This window comes from Ranitomeya imitator, chromosome 1 (assembly GCF_032444005.1).
Source record: "Ranitomeya imitator isolate aRanImi1 chromosome 1, aRanImi1.pri, whole genome shotgun sequence".
Classification (NCBI taxonomy): Eukaryota; Metazoa; Chordata; class Amphibia; order Anura; family Dendrobatidae; genus Ranitomeya; species Ranitomeya imitator.
Genome location: NC_091282.1, coordinates 630075126 through 630093468, shown reverse-complemented (window position 1 = coordinate 630093468; position 18343 = coordinate 630075126). Strand labels below are relative to the sequence as shown.

The window sequence follows — 18343 nt, the reverse complement described above, 5'->3', positions numbered from 1 at the left end:
TTGTGCATGAAGATCTTAGTCTTAGAAACTATACCATTAGTCCATTTTCACACACGCCCCTACAGCATTCCATTGTGACTATTTGGAAAAGTCAGGATTACATCTGTCTTCTTAAGTCCACAGAGACCTTTCTTTGGTGGTTAAAAGCCCCAGCTCTGCCTCCTGCAGATCCTTCCTCAATGGCAGGTGTTATTGACCGATGCCAGTCTTTCTGGCTAAGTACCAATGTTTATCCATCACCTCGTTCTTGCTGTCTGATGTCTGGAGGAATCAACCTTCTGGGACTAAGTGCTATTTTTCCAACTTTTTTCCACTGAGTCACCCTTTTCAGTGACCATCTGCTTCCAGTACAGACAGAAAACTCTACTATGGTAGTACACCTGAACAATCAGAGTCGCACCAGGAGCCCCTAAGCTGGAGGTCCACGTTCCGACTCTACATTTCTGGCATGTAAAATTAGGCCACAGACTTTCTCAGCTGAGAAACTCTAGATCTGGAAGAATTTGTTTTTTTTCACAGAGATGTTCAGTCAGCTCTGTCATTGCTGGGACACTTCTGACGTGAACCTTTAGATGTTCCATCTCAATCCCACTGTTACCAGCTCTTGTCTTTGGAACCCGAGGACCTTGGCGGTAGAGTCTCTGGTCTCTCTTGGGCAGACTTTACTGGTCATTAAGGGTTTGAAAAACAGACTGTAATCGGCATTCATAGGTCATCATTTTAGCTATACAGCTCTGGCTTTAAGAGACTACCACATCAAAACTCTGTTGTGGGCAGCCCAATCTCCAGACCTGAACCCCACTGAAAACCTCTGGAATGTAATCAACAGGATGATGGATAGTCACAAGCCATCAAACAAAGAAGAACTGCTTACATTTTTGCTCCATGAGCAGTGTGAAAGACTGGTGGCAAGCATGCCAAGACGCATGAAAGCTGTTATTAAAAATCATGGTAAAATAAAAAATGTATTGCTTGGAAATTCGGAGACATGTTGTCAGAAGTTTATAGAATAAATGAACAATTTACATTTTACTAAAAAATCTACCTATATAGAGAAGAAAAATCAGACAAACTGAACATTTTGCAGTGGTCTCCAGCAATCAAACAATCGCAGCTTGAAGTCTCCTAAGGGGACTAGCAAATACTGTAAAAAGTGAAAAAAAAAAATGTTTTTCAAAATATGCAAAAAAGTATAAGTTTAAATTATCCCCCTTTTGCCTCTTTAAAAATAAATTCATAAAAAATTTCACATATTTGGTATCGCGACATCCATAAAAAAAGATCTATCAAAATATAAAGTACCGTATTTTCTGGTGTATAAGATGACTGGGCGTGTAAGACGACCCCCAACTTTTCCATATAAAATACGGAATTTGGGATATACCTGCCGTATAAGATGGGGGTCATCTTATACGCCCAGTCATCTTATACGGCGTGTGGTTCCCAGGATCTGGAGGAGAGGAGACTCTCCTTCAGGCCCTGGGATCCATATTCATGTAAAAATAAAGAATAAAAAATATGGATATACTCACCCCTCCGACGGACCCTGGCTCCCAGCACTGCGAGCGTCTGACTCCGTTCCTGAGAATGCAGAGAGTGAAGGACCTTCGATGACGTTGCGGTCACGTGAGCGGTCAGGTGACCGGTCACCTGATCGCGACGTCATCGAAGGTCCTTCACCCACTGCATTCTTAGGAACAGAGGCAGGCGCTTGCAGCGCTGAGAGCCAGGATCCGTCGGAGGGGTGAGTATATCCATATTTTTTATTCTTAATTTTTACATTAATATGGATCCCAGGGCCTGAAGGAGAGTCTCCTCTCCTTCAGACCCTGGGAACCATCCAGAATCGCTCCGTGCACCCGTACCCGGCGTATAAGACGACCCCCTACTTTTGGGACATTTTTTAGGGGTTAAAAAGTCATCTTATACGCCGGAAAATAAGGTACATTATTCTGATCTGTAAACAACGTAGAAAATAAAATCGAAACTTCAGATTTTTTTTGTTTGCCATGACTTTGGAATAAAATCTGTAAAGAGGTGTGAGATAGCGCTCACTAGCGGATTGGGGAAAACTCGCTTGGCAGCAGGATAAACATAGACAGGCACGATTTTTCACATAAACAGTCCATGTGGTTTATTATACACTCGGCATAAACCACTGTAGGCCATGTTACATATCACAGACCTCACATAGTCCTTAGCACTTCATAGTATACGGCTTAATCTCGCAGACACTAAACATGCTGGACCTTACTTTGTCCAGCTGCAATGGGTGACCGCATGCCGCACATTTCATTAGTACATAGAACACAATAAGCACCAACAGTCTGTGGAGGTACCTTATGGGAGCTCCTGCTCCACCTGCTGACTCCTTGTCAGTCCTCTCTCCTGGGGAACTGCCGAACTGGCATCACTGTCCCAGACAATGCCTTGTTCACTAGGCCACGTGACAGTCCAGACCCTCAGACGGGCTGTAGCTCCCCCAATGCAGTGCCATCACAGACTCTGCATACCTGCCTTCCCATGTGCTCTTCAGGTAGTCCTACTCCCAGAATTTCCAACACAGGCCACTGCGTGTGCTGTTCAGGACGTCCGTCCCCACCTGGTGCCGTCCAGCACACAAGCCGTCCAGGATCTACGACCTCACCTGGTGCTCTTTAGGGATCCAGTCCACACTGGACCTCCCAACACCCAGGCCTTTCTTCTCACAGGACCTTCCAGCCAAGAACCATTCATGTCCATGCACAGGAACCATGCACAGGAACCATGTGACCCACACCCTGGTCATATTACATACTTGTAAGCACTCCCATAGATGGGTGGTGTGCGTGCGGCTAGTTCGACCCGCCCAGCTCTCGGAACTAGCCCTGCGAGCTCCCTCTAAAACAACACAATTACTTGTGGGACTACAGGTCCCAGAACATCCTTACTGCAGGCTGACAGTGCAGAGTATCTTCCTTTGCGAGACACATACCGGCCATTCACAATAATGCCGGACTTTGTCTCATCACCATAGTTATGCCTGCGACTGCCATGCATTCCTATGGCCTCAATACGCCTCCATGCATATTCTGGGGAGGCCATGCAGCGCCCCCTACTTGTAACAGGGGTAACTGCATCACAGAGGTGAGCAAATCATTATTAGTGATGAGCGAGTGTGCCCGTTACTCGGGTTTTCCGAGCATGCTCGGGTGGTCTCCGAGTATTTATGGCATGCTCGGAGATTGTTTGAGTTACCACAGTTGCATGATTTGCGGCTACTAGACACTGCTGAATACATGTGGGGATTCCCTAACAAACAGGCAATCTCCACATGTATTCAAGCTGTCAAGCAGCAGCAAGTCATACTCGGAGACCACCCAAGCATGCTTGGAAAACCCGAGTAATGAGCACTCTCACTCATGACTAATTATTATCTCTACCCCAAAATGGTATCAATAAAACATCATCTCAGGGTGCCAAAAATAGGCCCTCACCCAGCCCCAGAAAATGGCTTTAAAAGGAAAAAAAATTACAGGTTTCCAATTTTATCACCACTTAAATAAAAAAATACTCATGTTTGGTATCTGCGTAATTGTACTGACCTGGTGAATCATATTGCCATGTCAGTTTTACCATATAGTGAATGTGATAAATGAAGAATTCTAAAAACATTTGTGGAATTGCGTTTTTTTGCTATTTCTCTAATGTGGGGAAAAAATTCCAAGTGCAAAGTGCATCACATGATAAAAGGAATGGTGTCATTCAAAAGTACAACTTGTCCCTCAAAAATAAGCTCTCATGCAGTTATGCGGACGGAAAAATAAAAAAATTATGTCTCTTGGAGGAAGGGAAGAAAAAAACGGATATTTGCTTTAGTTAAAAAAAAAAAAAAATGGAAAAAAGTAAAAATATAAAAATCTGAGTCAACCACTTTTTTCCCCAATTAAAAATATTAATAAAATGTAAGTAATGAAATTAAAAAATAAAATACAAAAGTATGTATTGCTCAATTTCTCCTCTTTTCTCACAGCACGGACACGGCAGTTACATGAGCTCCTCAAAATTTTCGCATAGCAAGAAAACTCCACCGGACTACGACAGCTACAGCAACTACAGCGATGGCAATTACAATGACGAGGAGGAGGAGGATTTTGCCGAACAGCTGAAACACTACAGGCAGGCAAAAGAGAACCCCGATATGACCGAAGCAGCTTATAAAAAGGCCGTCATGAAAGGGATGACGACAGGTAACTGCTGCTTGCAAGCACCTATTAGTCTATTCTGTGAAGTCCATGTGCCGCAGAGAGCTAGTGTAATACATCATGACACTTGCCAGGTCCAGTTGACAACATAGCTCTTGGCTTTGGTGGGCAATGTGATTTATGTGATTCAATGTGATTCAGTTCCTATTTAAGTAAATCATTAACACTTAAATCCACCGATATGCATTAAAACAGTGGGCGCTAAGGGGCCTTATTCCATCATCGCCGTTTTAAAATGGCAATGAGGAAATATGTGCATAGCGCCACCCATGGTCGTAAACTCTCCAGGGTTTCAGCTAAGCTACTGGGGGCAGCTGAGATCCCGGAAAATATGATCGGACTTGTTTTTCCGGTCCTCGATCTTGTGATCACTGTTATGAAATGAATAACGGCGATCGTAAAAAAAAAAAAAAAACTGATTCAGCTAAAAAATCATTTCTCTCCTCTGACATGATGTAACATGTCAGAGGAGAGAAAAATGGTGTCCATGAGCCCCTTTCCCAGTACCATACTATTGGTGATGCCATCCCCCCACTTCCTCCTTCTTCTGAAACAAAATGACCGTCTCATGCCCAGTGCACCCGCCAAGATCTACCTCCTGGCAAACGCTGGGATTTTTTTTCATTTAATGATGGCTTTTCATTTCTGTGATAGACCCTATCAGTGATCAAAAGCCCCAATATTTGATAAATATGGCAGCACATGGGCTGTGCCTCTCTCTTCTCTCCTTGTAGTTGTTCTGGGAGAGGAGAGAGATATACTATGTCCGAAAGCTGTCCTGTCAGAGAATAAAAAAAAATCTAATATCTAGCTCAGTTTCTGTGAATCTTAACCCAATCTCCCAATCAGCCCCTAAGTCAGATTACATTTTTTTTCTCATTTTTATTTCTTTCATTCTTTACTGTTAAAGACTAAACGTTCTGATAGTCTGAAGACGGAGGAAGAATGGATCGCGCTTGTTAGGGCTATGGATATGACAAGAATACTGAAAGCAAGGAGTTTTTGCTAGCTCAGAGACAAACTGGACGCCATTTAAAAAATGGGAAGTATTGACAAATTGAGAAAAAGCAAAGACATTTTGAAGAAAGCAAATTGCAAGAAAAGAATCAAGAAAGAGAGGCAAGAAAGAAGTGCTCGAGATTAAAAGATGGTGTTGCAGTCGTCATCTGAAGAAGTATATAGATATGGAAGACGATGAAACATAGGTACTGTCCCAGCAAAATGAGCCTATAAAGGAAGAGTCAGTATGGTAAATGACAAAATGTCAGCAAGAATTGACATGGCCAAAGTTGGTGACAAAAATGCAGCATCAATTCGAACACAAACCCTTCTGTAAATTGAACATGATCCTGCAGATTTCAATATAAATTTTTCATCAGTTCGTAGAGAAGGAAAAAAAGGAAGTCAGACAATGGCTGTAAACCTGAAACAGGAGTTTCAGCCAACTGTACCTTTTAACAACTCACTGGGATGGAAAGCTGTTAGAAGACATCAGCGGCAGGAAAACTGTGTAGAACGTCTTCCCATTGGTCTCAGCAGTTGGCATTGATCAGAAGCTTGGAGGCACAAAGCATACCAAAGAAACAGGTGAAGCTTGCGCTAATGCTGTTTGTGATGCAGCAGTGACCTGGAATATTACTGACAATGTGAAGTGCATCTTTTTTGATTCCACATCTCTCAACACGGGTTTCCGGAACGGCGCCTGCAAACTTCTAGAGCAGAAACATGCCAAATTATATTCTAGAAATAGTGCTGGAAGGTCTAGATGATCTTCAGCAGGTTGAAGAACTGGCATGTCATTGACTAGCTTTCCTCTTCTGGTCTTCACGCTGCGGCTTCTGCACAGGCGTACTTTGTCAGCCCTGTTGAGGGCAGAGGAAAGTACTGCAGTGCGCAGGCGCCGGAAAGGTCAGAGAGGCCCGGCGCCTGCACACTGCAGTACTTTGCTCTGCCCTCAACAGGGCAGACAAAGTACGCTTGCGCGGCGTGAAGACCAGAAGAGGACGTTATGGAATGAAGATGGGAGGCGCCGGAGCGGACCTGAGACACCCATTTGACCAGACCGCAGTGGGACCGCCCCTGGGTGAGTATAATATAACTTCTTTTTCTCCTCTTACAGATTACATCAGGGGCTTAGCTACAGCATTACAGAATGCTGTAGATAAGCCCCTGATGACGGTGAGCTTACCTCACCATCGATTTTGGGGGTGACAAGTTCCCTTGAAGGATCCGAGGGTGGTGGATAATCGGACATGTTGAGGCGTGGCGTTCCAGAGGATGGGGGATATTTGGGAGAAATCTTGGAGGCGGTTGTATGAGAAACGAATAAGTGTGGAGGAGAGAAGGAGGTCTTGGGAGGATCGAAGATTGCGTGAGGGAAGATAGTGGGAGATTAGTTTAGAGATATAGGGAGGGGACAGATTGTGGATGGCTTTGTAGATCAGTGTTAGTAGTTTGAACTGGATTCGTGGGGGAATTGGGAGCCAGTGGAGGGATTTGCACAGGGGTGAAGCAGGGGAGTAGCGAGGAGAGAGGTGGATTTTCCGAGCAGCAGAGTTGAGGACAGACTGGAGTGGTGCAAGGGAGTTGGCGGGGAGGCCACAGAGGAGGGTGTTGCAGTAATCGAGGCGGGAGATGATGAGGGCATGCACAAGAGTTTTAGTAGATTGTGGGCTGAGGAAGGGACGGATTCTGTCAATATTTTTGAGTTGGAGACGACAGGAGGTGGCAAGAGTTTGGACGTGCGGTTTGAAGGGCAGAGCAGAATCGAGTTACCCCGAGGCAGCGGATTTCAGGTGCGGGAGAGAGCATGATGCTTAATACGCATGTGACTGTAAAAATGATACGGATTTACCGCATCTAATGATAATGAATGGGAAATTTACGTCGCGGAGACTAAACGTCTCCACATCGTAAATAGACATGCTGCGGTCTGGAAAGACGCGCCGCATGTCCGTTTACGCAGAGATGCCTGGGGCTTTTCTGAACACGTAGTGGAGATGGGATTTCTTGAAATCCCATCCACTATGCTGTAACATCCGGCCGCAGCGGGTTTGACGCTGCGGATGTACACAGCGTCCCAACCCGCAGCGTTTACTGACCGTGGGAATATACCCCAAAAGTTACTGTTTTTGTTGAGAAATAAACATGATTTCTCCTTCGCCTAACTGGGGGACACAGAACCATGGGTGTTATGCTGCCTGCCACTAGGAGGACGCTAAGAAAACTTGAACAAAATTAGCTCCTCCTCTGCAGTATACACCCTCATGCTGGCTGTAATCGAACCAGTTCTTGCGAAGTGTCTGTAGAAGGCACTTGAGTCTTGGATTCAGACCCCAACCTTATTATTTTACTTTTTAAATTTTTTATATTTTTACGTTTTTTCCTTCACGAAACGAAGGGCCGAAGGACCATAGACACGGACTCGCAAGAGTATCAGGACACCATAGATACCCTAATTGAGGCAGTCAACAAGACTCTGAGGGTGGAGGAAGACTTTTCCGCTATACCGGATCATGCGGTGTCCATCAAAAAGGTAAACGTTGCCATAGGTTGTTTGTCAATCACCCTGAGTTTACAGGCACTGTTCAGAAATATAGGAATCGGCCGGACAAACGTTTCACTTGTCAGAAGCCCCTTGAAACAAGATATCCCTTTGCTCGTGATCTAAGGAAGAGCTGGATAGAGTCCCCTTCAGTAGATACTCCCATATCGCACCTATCATCAGAAACTCTCATCCCTATCTGACGGCTCATCAATTAAAAATCTCACTGACCAACAGATTAGAAATCTTGCTCAGTCAGTCTTTGAAGCCTCCAGTAATGCTCTTTCTCCATCCTTTGCTGCGACATGGGTGGCTAAAACTATTGCCGCTTGGGCAGAGATCCCTCCTAAATTCATTCAAGAAAGTAACCTCCCTCCCTCTAGCTAATCAGATTTCCCGGGCTGGCGATTACGTGGTACACGCTTCACTAGACGCAGCCAATTGCGCTGCGTGGCAGCCAGAAATGCCATCACCATTAGGAGGGGATTATGGCTCAGAGAGTGGCGTGCGGATTCCGCTTAAAAAAAAGTCCCTAACCTTTCTACATTACTAGAGTGGTCGCCTATTTGGAGAGAAACTAGATCAACTTATCTCTGATGCTACTGGAGGGAAAAGTAAATTTCTTCCCCAGCGAAAGCCCATTCGGCCTTTTCGCATCCATCGACATCCGGGATGCTTATCTCCATATCCCAATTTTTTTTCCGCCTCACCAAAAATTCCTACGTTTCGCAAATCACGACAAACACTTTCCAGGTCACGGCTTTGCCCTTCGGCCTCTCTACCGCCTCCAGGGTGTTCACCAAGGTCATGGCGGCGGTCATGTCCATTCTTCATTCTGGGGGGCATGGTTGTTTTACCATACCTAGACGATTTATTAATCAAAGGTCCATCATTTCGGGCATGTGCAGTCTGTGTAATCATCACTGTGGATATTCTTTCTCGCCTGGGTTGGATGATCAACTTAGACAGATTGTCGCCGGTACCAGCTCAGCAGATACCCTTCATAGACATGATCCTAGACTCTTTCCAGGGTTGGTGATCCTTCCTCCAGTAAAAGTCATGGCGCTACAACAAGGTGCCCGGATGCTCTCCCTATCTGTCCTTCACTCCATTCGGTTCGGGATGACCGTGCTAGGCAAGATGGGCGTGGCAATGGAGGTGGTTCCATTCGCCCAGCTACATCTCCGTCCCCTGCAGCATGCGCTTCTGACAGCCTGGGACAGGAACCCGGTGTCTCTGGACCGTCGGGTCCGGCTGTCTCAGCGGGTCAGACAGACCCTCAGATGATGGACGGTGAGGTCTTCTCTGGATCAGGGAAAATCCTTTCTCCCAGTACGTTGACTGTGGTCACCACCGACGCCAGTCTCCTAGGTTGGGGAGCCGTCTTCCATCATCACACGGCCCAGGGTCACTGGTCTGCTCTGGAATCGTGTCTTTTGACCAATCTCTTAGAAATATGAGCAATAAGGTTGGCCCTTTGGCGGTTTCATCATCTTCTAGCAGGTTGCCCCATCCGGAATCAATCAGGCAATGCCACGGCCGTGGCGTACATCAACCATCAGGGGGAAACCTGCAGCAAGCTTGCGAATCTCAAAGTAACTCACATTCTCCGATGGGCCGAGAGGAATCACTTGATCATCTCAGCAGTCCCTATCCTGGGAGTAGAAAATTGGGCGTCAGATTTTCTCAGCCATCAGGGTCTCGCCTCGGGAGAATGGTCTCTTCATCCGGAAGTTTTTCAGCAGATTTGCCATCGCTGGGGGATGCTGGATGTCAATCTGATGGCCTCAAGGCTAAATGCACAGGTTCCACAGTTCATAGCCCACTCTCGCTATCCGGTAGCCATCGGGGTGAACGTACTGGTTCTCCTGTGGCATCAGTGTCACCTTCCTTATGTGTTTCCCCCGCTCCTATTACTTCCGAGGGTCATCAGGAAGATCAGAGCCGAGGGGATTCTAGTGATTCTGGTCGCGCCAGATTGGCCCCGGCGAGCGTGGTACGCAGAACTGGTACAACTCGTCGCCGACGTTCATTGGAGGTTGCCAGATCGTTCCGACCTGCTTTCCCAGGGCCCGATTTACCACCAGAACTCAGGGGCTTTGTCTTTAACGGCTTGACCGTTGAATCCTGGGTTCTAGCCCAAGCCAGTTTTTCCCCAGCAGGTGGTTTCCACCATGATTAGAGCTCAGAAGCACGCGTGAATGCACATTTATAATTGTGTTTGGAAGACTTTTTTCTCATGGTGCAAGGACCGTGGACGTTTCTCCCTCGTGTTTTCAATCCCTTCCATTTTGGAATTTCTCCAGACTGTTCTCGTCAGGTCTAGCGCTTCGTTCTCTGAAATGCCAGATTTCTGCTTTATCCGTCATATTCCAACGCAGGATAACGACCAGATTGCATGTGAAGACCTTCATTCAAGGAGTGTCCCACATGGTTCCTCCCTATAAAATGCCGTTGGAATCATGGGATCTTAATTTGGTCCTATCGCTAACCTTGCTTTCTTGGAAGGTAACTCTTCTAGTGGCGGTAACGCCCATCAGACGGGTCTCGGAGTTAGCGGCTCTATCCTGCCGAACTCCGTTGCTCATTTTCCACCAACACAAGGTAGTCTTGAGGACGTCTCCGTCCTTCCTAAGGCCGTCTCTTCCTTCCACCTAAATGAGGACATTGTCTTAACTTCATTTTTTCCAGCACCTGTCCATTGTATTGTACTCGATGTGGTGAAAGCTCTTAGAAGGTACGTCTCACAGACGGTGCCTTTCCGCAAGTTGGATGCCCTGTTTGTGCTTCCGGGAGGCTCAGGAAAGGTCTACCCGCTTCTAAGGCTACAATAGCCAGGTGGTTTCGCTCGGCGATGCAAGAGTCTTACCGTGTCAGAGGCAAGCCTATCCCAGCGGTGATTAAGGCACACTCCACTCGGTCAGTGAGGGCTTCTTGGGCCATTTGGCATCAGGCGACGGCACAAAAAGTTTGCAATGCTGCGACTTGGTCCAGCCTGCATAACTTTGTGAAGCACTACAATATTCATGTATATTTTGTTCAAGTTTTCTTAGTGTCTTCCTAGTGGCAGGCAGCATAACACCCATGGCCCTGTGTCTCCCAATGAGTGGCTCAGAGAAAACGATTTTACTATGAGTACACAAAAATCCCTGTTTCTAATGCCGATCATAATGGTTAATTTTTACAAAGATATGTATCTTGATTGGTTGGACCTGTAAAACTGAAAAGAGTTTTAAAATGTTTGCAGTTTATTTAGTCTTTTTCCCAAATGAATAATTTCAGAGATTCAACCCAAAACTGTCCCCAAAAAGATGAGTTTGTAGGAAGTGTGTGGTAGAAGGAGTGATTCCCGGTGTAACAGGCCAGGTTAACCCCCCGCCCAGAATATGCCCGGGGTTAAAGTGGCCTAGGCCAGATTATATCCCGGGTATATTCTGGCCTAGCCCAAACTATACCCCGGGGTATAAATTGGACAAGTCCAGTTTATACCCCTCTGGGCCAGATTATACCCCGGGTATATTCTGGCCTAGCCCAAACTATACCCGGGGTACAAATTGAACTAGTCCAGTTTATACCCCTCCAGGTTAGAATATACCCCAGCTGCTGTAGATCAGATTTTTCAGTCTTTTGAGAACCATTGAGTGACATTCTTAATAACGGGGCCCCAGGCAGCACCCAGGGGCCCCAGGCAGCACCCAGGGGCCCCAGGCAGCACCCAGGGGCCCCAGGCAGCACCCAGGGGCCCCAGGCAGCACCCAGGGGCCCCAGGCAGCACCCAGGGGCCCCATGAGCGCACAGGGGCCCCAAGCAGCGCACAGGGGCCCAGGCAGTGGAAAGGGGCCCAAGGCAGCGCACAAGGGCCCCAGGCAATGTAAAGGGCCCCAGGCAGTGCACAGGTCCCCAGGCAGCGCACAGGGACCCATGCAGCACACGAGGTACCAGGCAGCACATGAGGTACCAGGCAGCACACGAGGTACCAGGCAGCACACAGGGGCCCCAGGCAGCGCATGGGGCAGAGACAGCGAATGGGGCACCAGGCAGCACACAGGGGCCCCAGGCAGCACACGGAGTGGCAGAGACAGTGCACAAGGGAGGGGGAAGAGACAGCGTGCAAGGAGGAAGAGACAGTGAACGGGGACCCAGGCAGCACACAGAGGGGCAGAGACAGTGCACAAGGGAGGGGGAAGTGACAGTGTGCAAGGGGGGAAGAGACAGCGCGCAGGGCCCCCTGTGTGCTGTCTCTGCCCCCAGTTCACTGTCTGGGATCCCATGTGCGCTGTTTGGGACCCCCTGTGTGATGTCTGTGGCCCCGTTCTTGAGTATATTAAAGATTAAAGCATATTAAAGATCAGATTTTTCACGTTTATGAGCACCATTGAGTGATATACTCAAGAATTACATAATTTTTCAACATTTTAGTGTTTGTGTGTATAAAAAACTGTTCAGGATATAATAAAAGTTATAACATTCTGAAACTTCAACTTATAAAGGTACTTTTACATGGGGCGATTATTGGTTCCAGAGAGGCTTTCGGCTGATAATCGTACACATGGCTGGTGAGGACACTACAATATAAGGCTATGTGCACACGTGGATTTACCGCGGTTTTCCTGCGGTTTCCACTGCGGATTTGCAACTGCGGTTTTCCATAAGGGCAGTTGTAAATCCGCAGAAAAGAAGTGACATGCTGTGGATTATAAACCGCTGCGTTTCCGCACATTTTTTTCAGCAGCATGTGCACAGTGGTTTTTTTCCCCATACGTTTACATTGAACTGTAAACGCAGGGGAAACTGCTGTGGATCCGCAGCTGCGGAAACGCTGTGGATCCGCAGCAAAATCCGCATCGTGTGCACATAGCACAAACGTTCAAAGGTAATCACTGATAACAACATTAAAATGATTAGTAAACACTGATAACAATATTAAAATGATCATGATTGTTTTCAAGATAAAGTGTATGTTCTGTTGTTGACTGCAGACTGAAGCTTGCGGGATAGGTCAACCAATCCATGGTGTCACCAACTTTGGTGTGGATGACGATGTCACAACTCAACAGATTTGCTGTGGCCATGATTTCAGCATCAGTTGCGCAGACTCCATCACGAGAGATGCCAGAGGTGTTCACATATTCATTCACATCTTGATTACAGTAGCCCTGTAGTTTTTTGGACAAGTCAGTTTTCATGTGGTGGATGACTTTAGCTCTGAGAAGGGAGTAGTTGTCCTCTGTTCCTGTCAGGAAATAGCTGATAGCCCGAAAATAGCAGTTCCCATCACCTTTGGTTTTATATGTACGGCATGGTTGTCCAAGATCTCTTGTGCCTCCAAAGTACACAACCCTATTAAGCGTAAGGTCAAGAGTGGTTGTAAGATACTTCCTTCCTGAACTTGGTAGTGGGTTGAAAGTCTTGGTTTGCTGGTGCTTCTGTGTGGCAGAGTCACTGGGACAGTCATCAGGGGACTGGGATGGTAGAGAAGTCTCTTCATCCTGGTAAATCTTAAAGGGCCACTGTCACCCCCTCCAGCCGTTATAAACTAAAATAGCCACCTTGTGCAGCAGTAATGCTGCATTCTAACAAAGTGGCTCTTTTAGTTTTTGGTTCATGTATTCCAAAAATAAAGCGTTTTGAAACTTATCCAAAATACCTATCTTTGTCCAGGGAAGGCCGGTCCTCACTCCCCAGCTTGAACCGCTACTCTGCCATCACTCAAATCTTCAGGGGCTTTCGGCGCCACCCCCTCCGCGCTGTTTTCGCTTCAAAACCGGTGCCTGCGCTGTGTACTACTGTGTTGTGCAGGCGCAGTAAGCTCTGGCCGTCTGACGTCCCAGCCAGGCTTGCAGACTGCGCGTGTGCGGCCGCCCTGCCTAGGAATCCCTGCCCCGCACTGTGCATAATGCATAACACACTGCGGGGCTGGGATTCCCAATACATGAACCAAAAACTAAAAGAGCCACCTTGTTAGAATGCAGCATTACTGCTGCACAAGGTGGCTCTTTTAGTTTATAACGGCTGGAGGGGGTGACAGTGGCCCTTTAAGGTTGTTGGCATGGTAGGTGTTGCTTAGTATCTTGCCAGTCTTATTGTTCTTAAGTTTTACTCGTCCCTTGGTTAAGGATTCCACAACTAAGTAGGGTCCAACCCAGCGTGGTGCTATCTTTGAACCCATGCGATGAATACGACATTGATTCTTGATATAAACAATGGTGCCAGCAGTGATTTCTTTGTTGCTCTTGTGTCGGCGATCAAAGGCACACTTTGGTGTTCCTGAGCAGAATGGATGTTGGTACTTACAGTTGAGAGGATCCTGTTATGAATGGTTGTGAGTGTATTTAGCACATCAGGGTTGGCATCATCTGAAAGAGACATGACATCCACAGTGTCATTTGCTGATGGATTGAGGTCAATAGGAAGCTTAGCCTTTCGTCCATACATGACCTCAAATGGAGTGCACTTGGTTGAGGCATGCACAGATGTGTGATAGGCAAACAAAACACCAGGGATGAACTGGTCCCAGTTGGTTCCTTGGTCATTGACAAGCTTGCAAAGAGATTATTTGAGTGTTCGATTGTCACGTTCCCACTGGCCATTTGTTTGTGGGTGGTAGGCAGATGAAATGCGATGATCTGTTTTAAAATAATCCATCAGGTTGTCGATGATCGAGTTCACAAACTCTCTTCCCTGGTTGCTAATCAGAGTGTCCATACAGCCTAAGCGGCAAATAATGTTGTACACAAATGTTGCTACTGACATGGCACTCTTGTCTGGAACAGCTGTTGCTTCACTCCACTTCGAGAAATGATCAGTGACAGCAACTATATATTTGTTGCCGTTTGAGGTTTCCTGAAGAGGACCGATCATATCAATCCCAACTAAGCTCCATACTTTTCCAGGCACTGGTATACTGTTGAGTGGTGGAGCTTCTTTGCTGATTTTGGGACATGTGACAAAACATTTTTGACAGGCTTTGATATGTTGGTAAACATCATTCTTCATTCCCTTCCAGTAATAACGGTCAGAAATTTTGGCAAATGTTTTACGTATCTCTGCCGAAATGGCCACCAGAAGTTGGGTTGTTGTGACAGGCCTTCAGGATATTTGGCAGTCGGCTTTTAGTGAGAACTTCCTTTTTTCCATAGTAATTTATCCCTTTCTCTGCTCGATATGGCTTAAATGTTTGTCTAAATTGGACTTGGCATTTGAACGTTTCTCTGGAGGTAGATCGTAGATCCACTGGGGGTACCTTTGTTCTGTTGCAGTGTAGAATCTCAAAAGCTGATCATATAGTTGGTCTTCCATTGTTGTCAGAATTGGAAAACTTTTTTTTTTGTTGGAGGTTTTCCAAGTTCACTTTATATACCTTATCAGGATAGAATAGGCATTCACACTGGAGAACTTATGGTGCATATCATAGAGAGCAGGGAGAAACATACATAACAAGTCACAACACATAACATTAACTATGCACTGATGGAACTGCACCATCTACTGTCAGTTCAATGTAATGCCTCCAACACATGCTATAAGTCTAGTCCACCCGTTCCCTTGCACTAGATTTGCTGCTGATTTTCATCAGGGAAAAAATCAGCAGTCAATCTGCATCAAAATCCGCATCCCAGCAATGTGGATTTTTTTTTGTGCAGAAGCACAGCATATTTCTCCGTGTCACGTGGAAATCTGCTGCAGACTGCATGAAAATCTGACAAAAGCCACATGAAATGGTATTTGGTTTGTGTATGTGCATCTATATAGAGTATACTGTAGCACTACAGCCGCAAAAACACACTAATATTCTGCCCTAGAGGAGTATAGACCATGGGTATATTCTACCTAGGCCAGATTATACTCCTCCAGGCCAGAATATACCCCTGCTGCTGTAGATCAGATTTTTCATGCTTATGAAAACCCTCTGTGCTGCCTGGGGCCCCTGTGCTCTTCCTGGGGCCCCTGTGCTCTTCCTGGGGCCCCTGTGCTCTTCCTGGGGCCCCTGTGCTCTTCCTGGGGCCCCTGTGTGCTGCCTGGGGCCTTGTGCGCTGCCTGGGGCTCCGTTATTGATTATATCACTCAATGGTTCTCAAAAGGCTGAAAAATCTGATCTACAGCAGCTGGGGTATATTCTGAACTGGAGGGGTATAATCTGAACTAGTCCAATTTGTACCCCGGGGTATAGTTTGGGCTAGGCCAGAATATACCCAGGTTATAATCTGGCCTAGGCCACTTTAACCCCGGGTATATTGTGGGCGGGGGGGGGGTTATCTGGCCTGTTACACCGGTACTATTGCCCCATGTGCCCATCACAACCAGGCCTCTGTGTCACCCTCTGTTTTGAAATCCACCAGACAGCTTCCCATTATTGACGTGAATAACATCAAATTGTGTGGTAATTTTTTATTTTTTTCAAATATTTTATATTTTCTGCTTATTGGACCCCAGTAGAGAGGATTTTTTTCTTGGACATGTAATGAAAAGAGTATTTTTATCAGTAAAACACATTTAACCACATTTCACAATTCATTGCAGGACTTGATTATCACATACCAAAATATTGTTCAGACAAATTCTCATCCAAATGCCAACGTCTGTATACTCCAGAATGTGGACACCCCCCACGTCTATATACTAAAGAATGTGGACCCCACAAATGTTCTTGAGAAGTCAGGTCATCTTACAATTCCAGAACTTGATCACTCAATTAAACATTTTTGATCATTCATGTTAGTTTGTGTCACTACTCTGTTGTCATGTATACCTGTACAAAGATCTCCTTCCCTGTCCCTAATGCTAGGGGTGCCCTAGCTCACCCTGTGCCCTGGATTACTTCTGATGGTGAAGATGCCGGGGCCACTTACCTTGTCATGGCTCCTAAATCCGCCCTCAGTCTGTACCCTTCCTCCACCCAGGGAAGAGGAGAGGAGTAGTGTAGTACAACAACCAGACTAACAAGGTAATGCGAATAGGAATAACGAAAAATACCAAACATATAAATATACTCACACATACAACAGAGGAATGCATCAGAGATTGGAGGATGGGGCTAAACCAAAGTAGGTGAAGGGGAATATCACATTCTCAAAACTTAGCAACAGCTACAGATAAATCCACCAAACGCATTCTCCAATAATAACCAACAACCTCCAACCATTCAGCAAAAGCTTTCTCTGACAATGTTAGCCAGGGCTCAGATAATATAGGAGGTGGAAGTGGCTAACAGTGCACAGCTGTGCAGGAAAGCTTCCAGGAGCTCTCAACTGAGCAGATTAACCCCTGCACTGCTGAAAGAAACCTGCACCATTTAATATGAAGGGCTTCTAAACAGTGCAGGAGTAGGAGAAATTAGATGCTGTGGTCTTCTGGCTCCTCTGTGTTGTGGTAAACCCGTGACGGTTTGACTGTTTATACGACTATGTCTTGCAACCCAAAACTTTTGTTTCCATTTATATTAGTTGTATATTATTTATATTGGTGATGTGGGCATGATCATTTTATTTGAAGATCTCTAATAATGAGGCTGCTCCATGTTTTTACACTATGGGCTTTACTGCATGGTTCTTCCCGGACCTCCTGTACTAGACAGTACTTCACAGATTCTGTAGGGGATTGGTTGTTTTGTGTATATAGCGGCTCCTACCTTGGTGCTTGCTATGGGGTACCATATCTATTGGCACATGCGTCCCTCATATAGGGATTGATGGAGCTAAACGGACGTTGTACGACCAGTCTCTTTTGAAAGTTTCCGTCATTGTAGCCCTGCTGATGTTCTTTCATATTTGTGTTTGCCACATAGTTGGCTGCATTTTCCTTCACATTTTGCCCTTCATTCCAGTACAGTTTATTCTTCCTGCTACAATATATGCAATTGCGGGACAACTGTTTTGTTAGCAAGATCAAGTTTTATAATCAGTAAATGTTAGTAATAATTCCGGGAAGGATTTTCTTGTTCGGGCGCTCAGCGTCTCTGTAAGCTTTGAGGGGTCCTGGAATTCCTTCAATTTTACCCTAAAGACCAAATGGTGTGCCATCTATTATAGGCACAGCCGTGTGTCCAGTACTCATATTGGGGCCATGTTGGATGTACAGGTGCTTCCCACAAAATTAGAATATCATCAAAAAGTTAATTTATTTCAGTTCTTCAATACCAAAAATGAAACTCATATATTAAATGGTCATTGCAAACAGAGTGATCTATTTCAAGTATTTATTTATGTTAATGTTGGTGATTATGGCTTACAGCCAATGAAACCAAAAAGTCTTTATGTCAGTAACTTAGAATAATTAACAAAAAACACCTGCAAAGGCATCCTAAGTGTTTAACCCCTTTCTGACATCAGACGTACTATCCCGTTGAGGTGGGGTGGGCCCTTGTGACCACCGACGGGATAGTACGTCATCGCCGATCAGCTGCGCTCACGTGGGGAGAGCTGCTTATCACAGCTGACATCCGGCACTATGTGCCAGGAGCGGTCACGGACCGCTCCCGTCACATTAACCCCCTTGGAACACTGCGCTCGCAGCGTTCCGGCAGCATAGGGAAGCATCGCACAGGGAGGGGGGAGCT

At 46.1% G+C, this 18343-nt stretch overlaps 1 protein-coding gene across 1 annotated transcript in view; it reads left to right on the top strand.

Annotated features, from left to right (window-relative positions):
* The window catches only part of ZC3H6 (zinc finger CCCH-type containing 6), a 103659-nt gene that overhangs the window by 24742 nt on the left and 60574 nt on the right, over positions 1 to 18343 (top strand). Inside the window, exon 4 of the mRNA XM_069726908.1 lies at positions 4013 to 4229. Coding sequence (XP_069583009.1) covers positions 4013 to 4229 — 217 coding nt within the window. The remainder of the gene's footprint in view (positions 1 to 4012; positions 4230 to 18343) is intronic.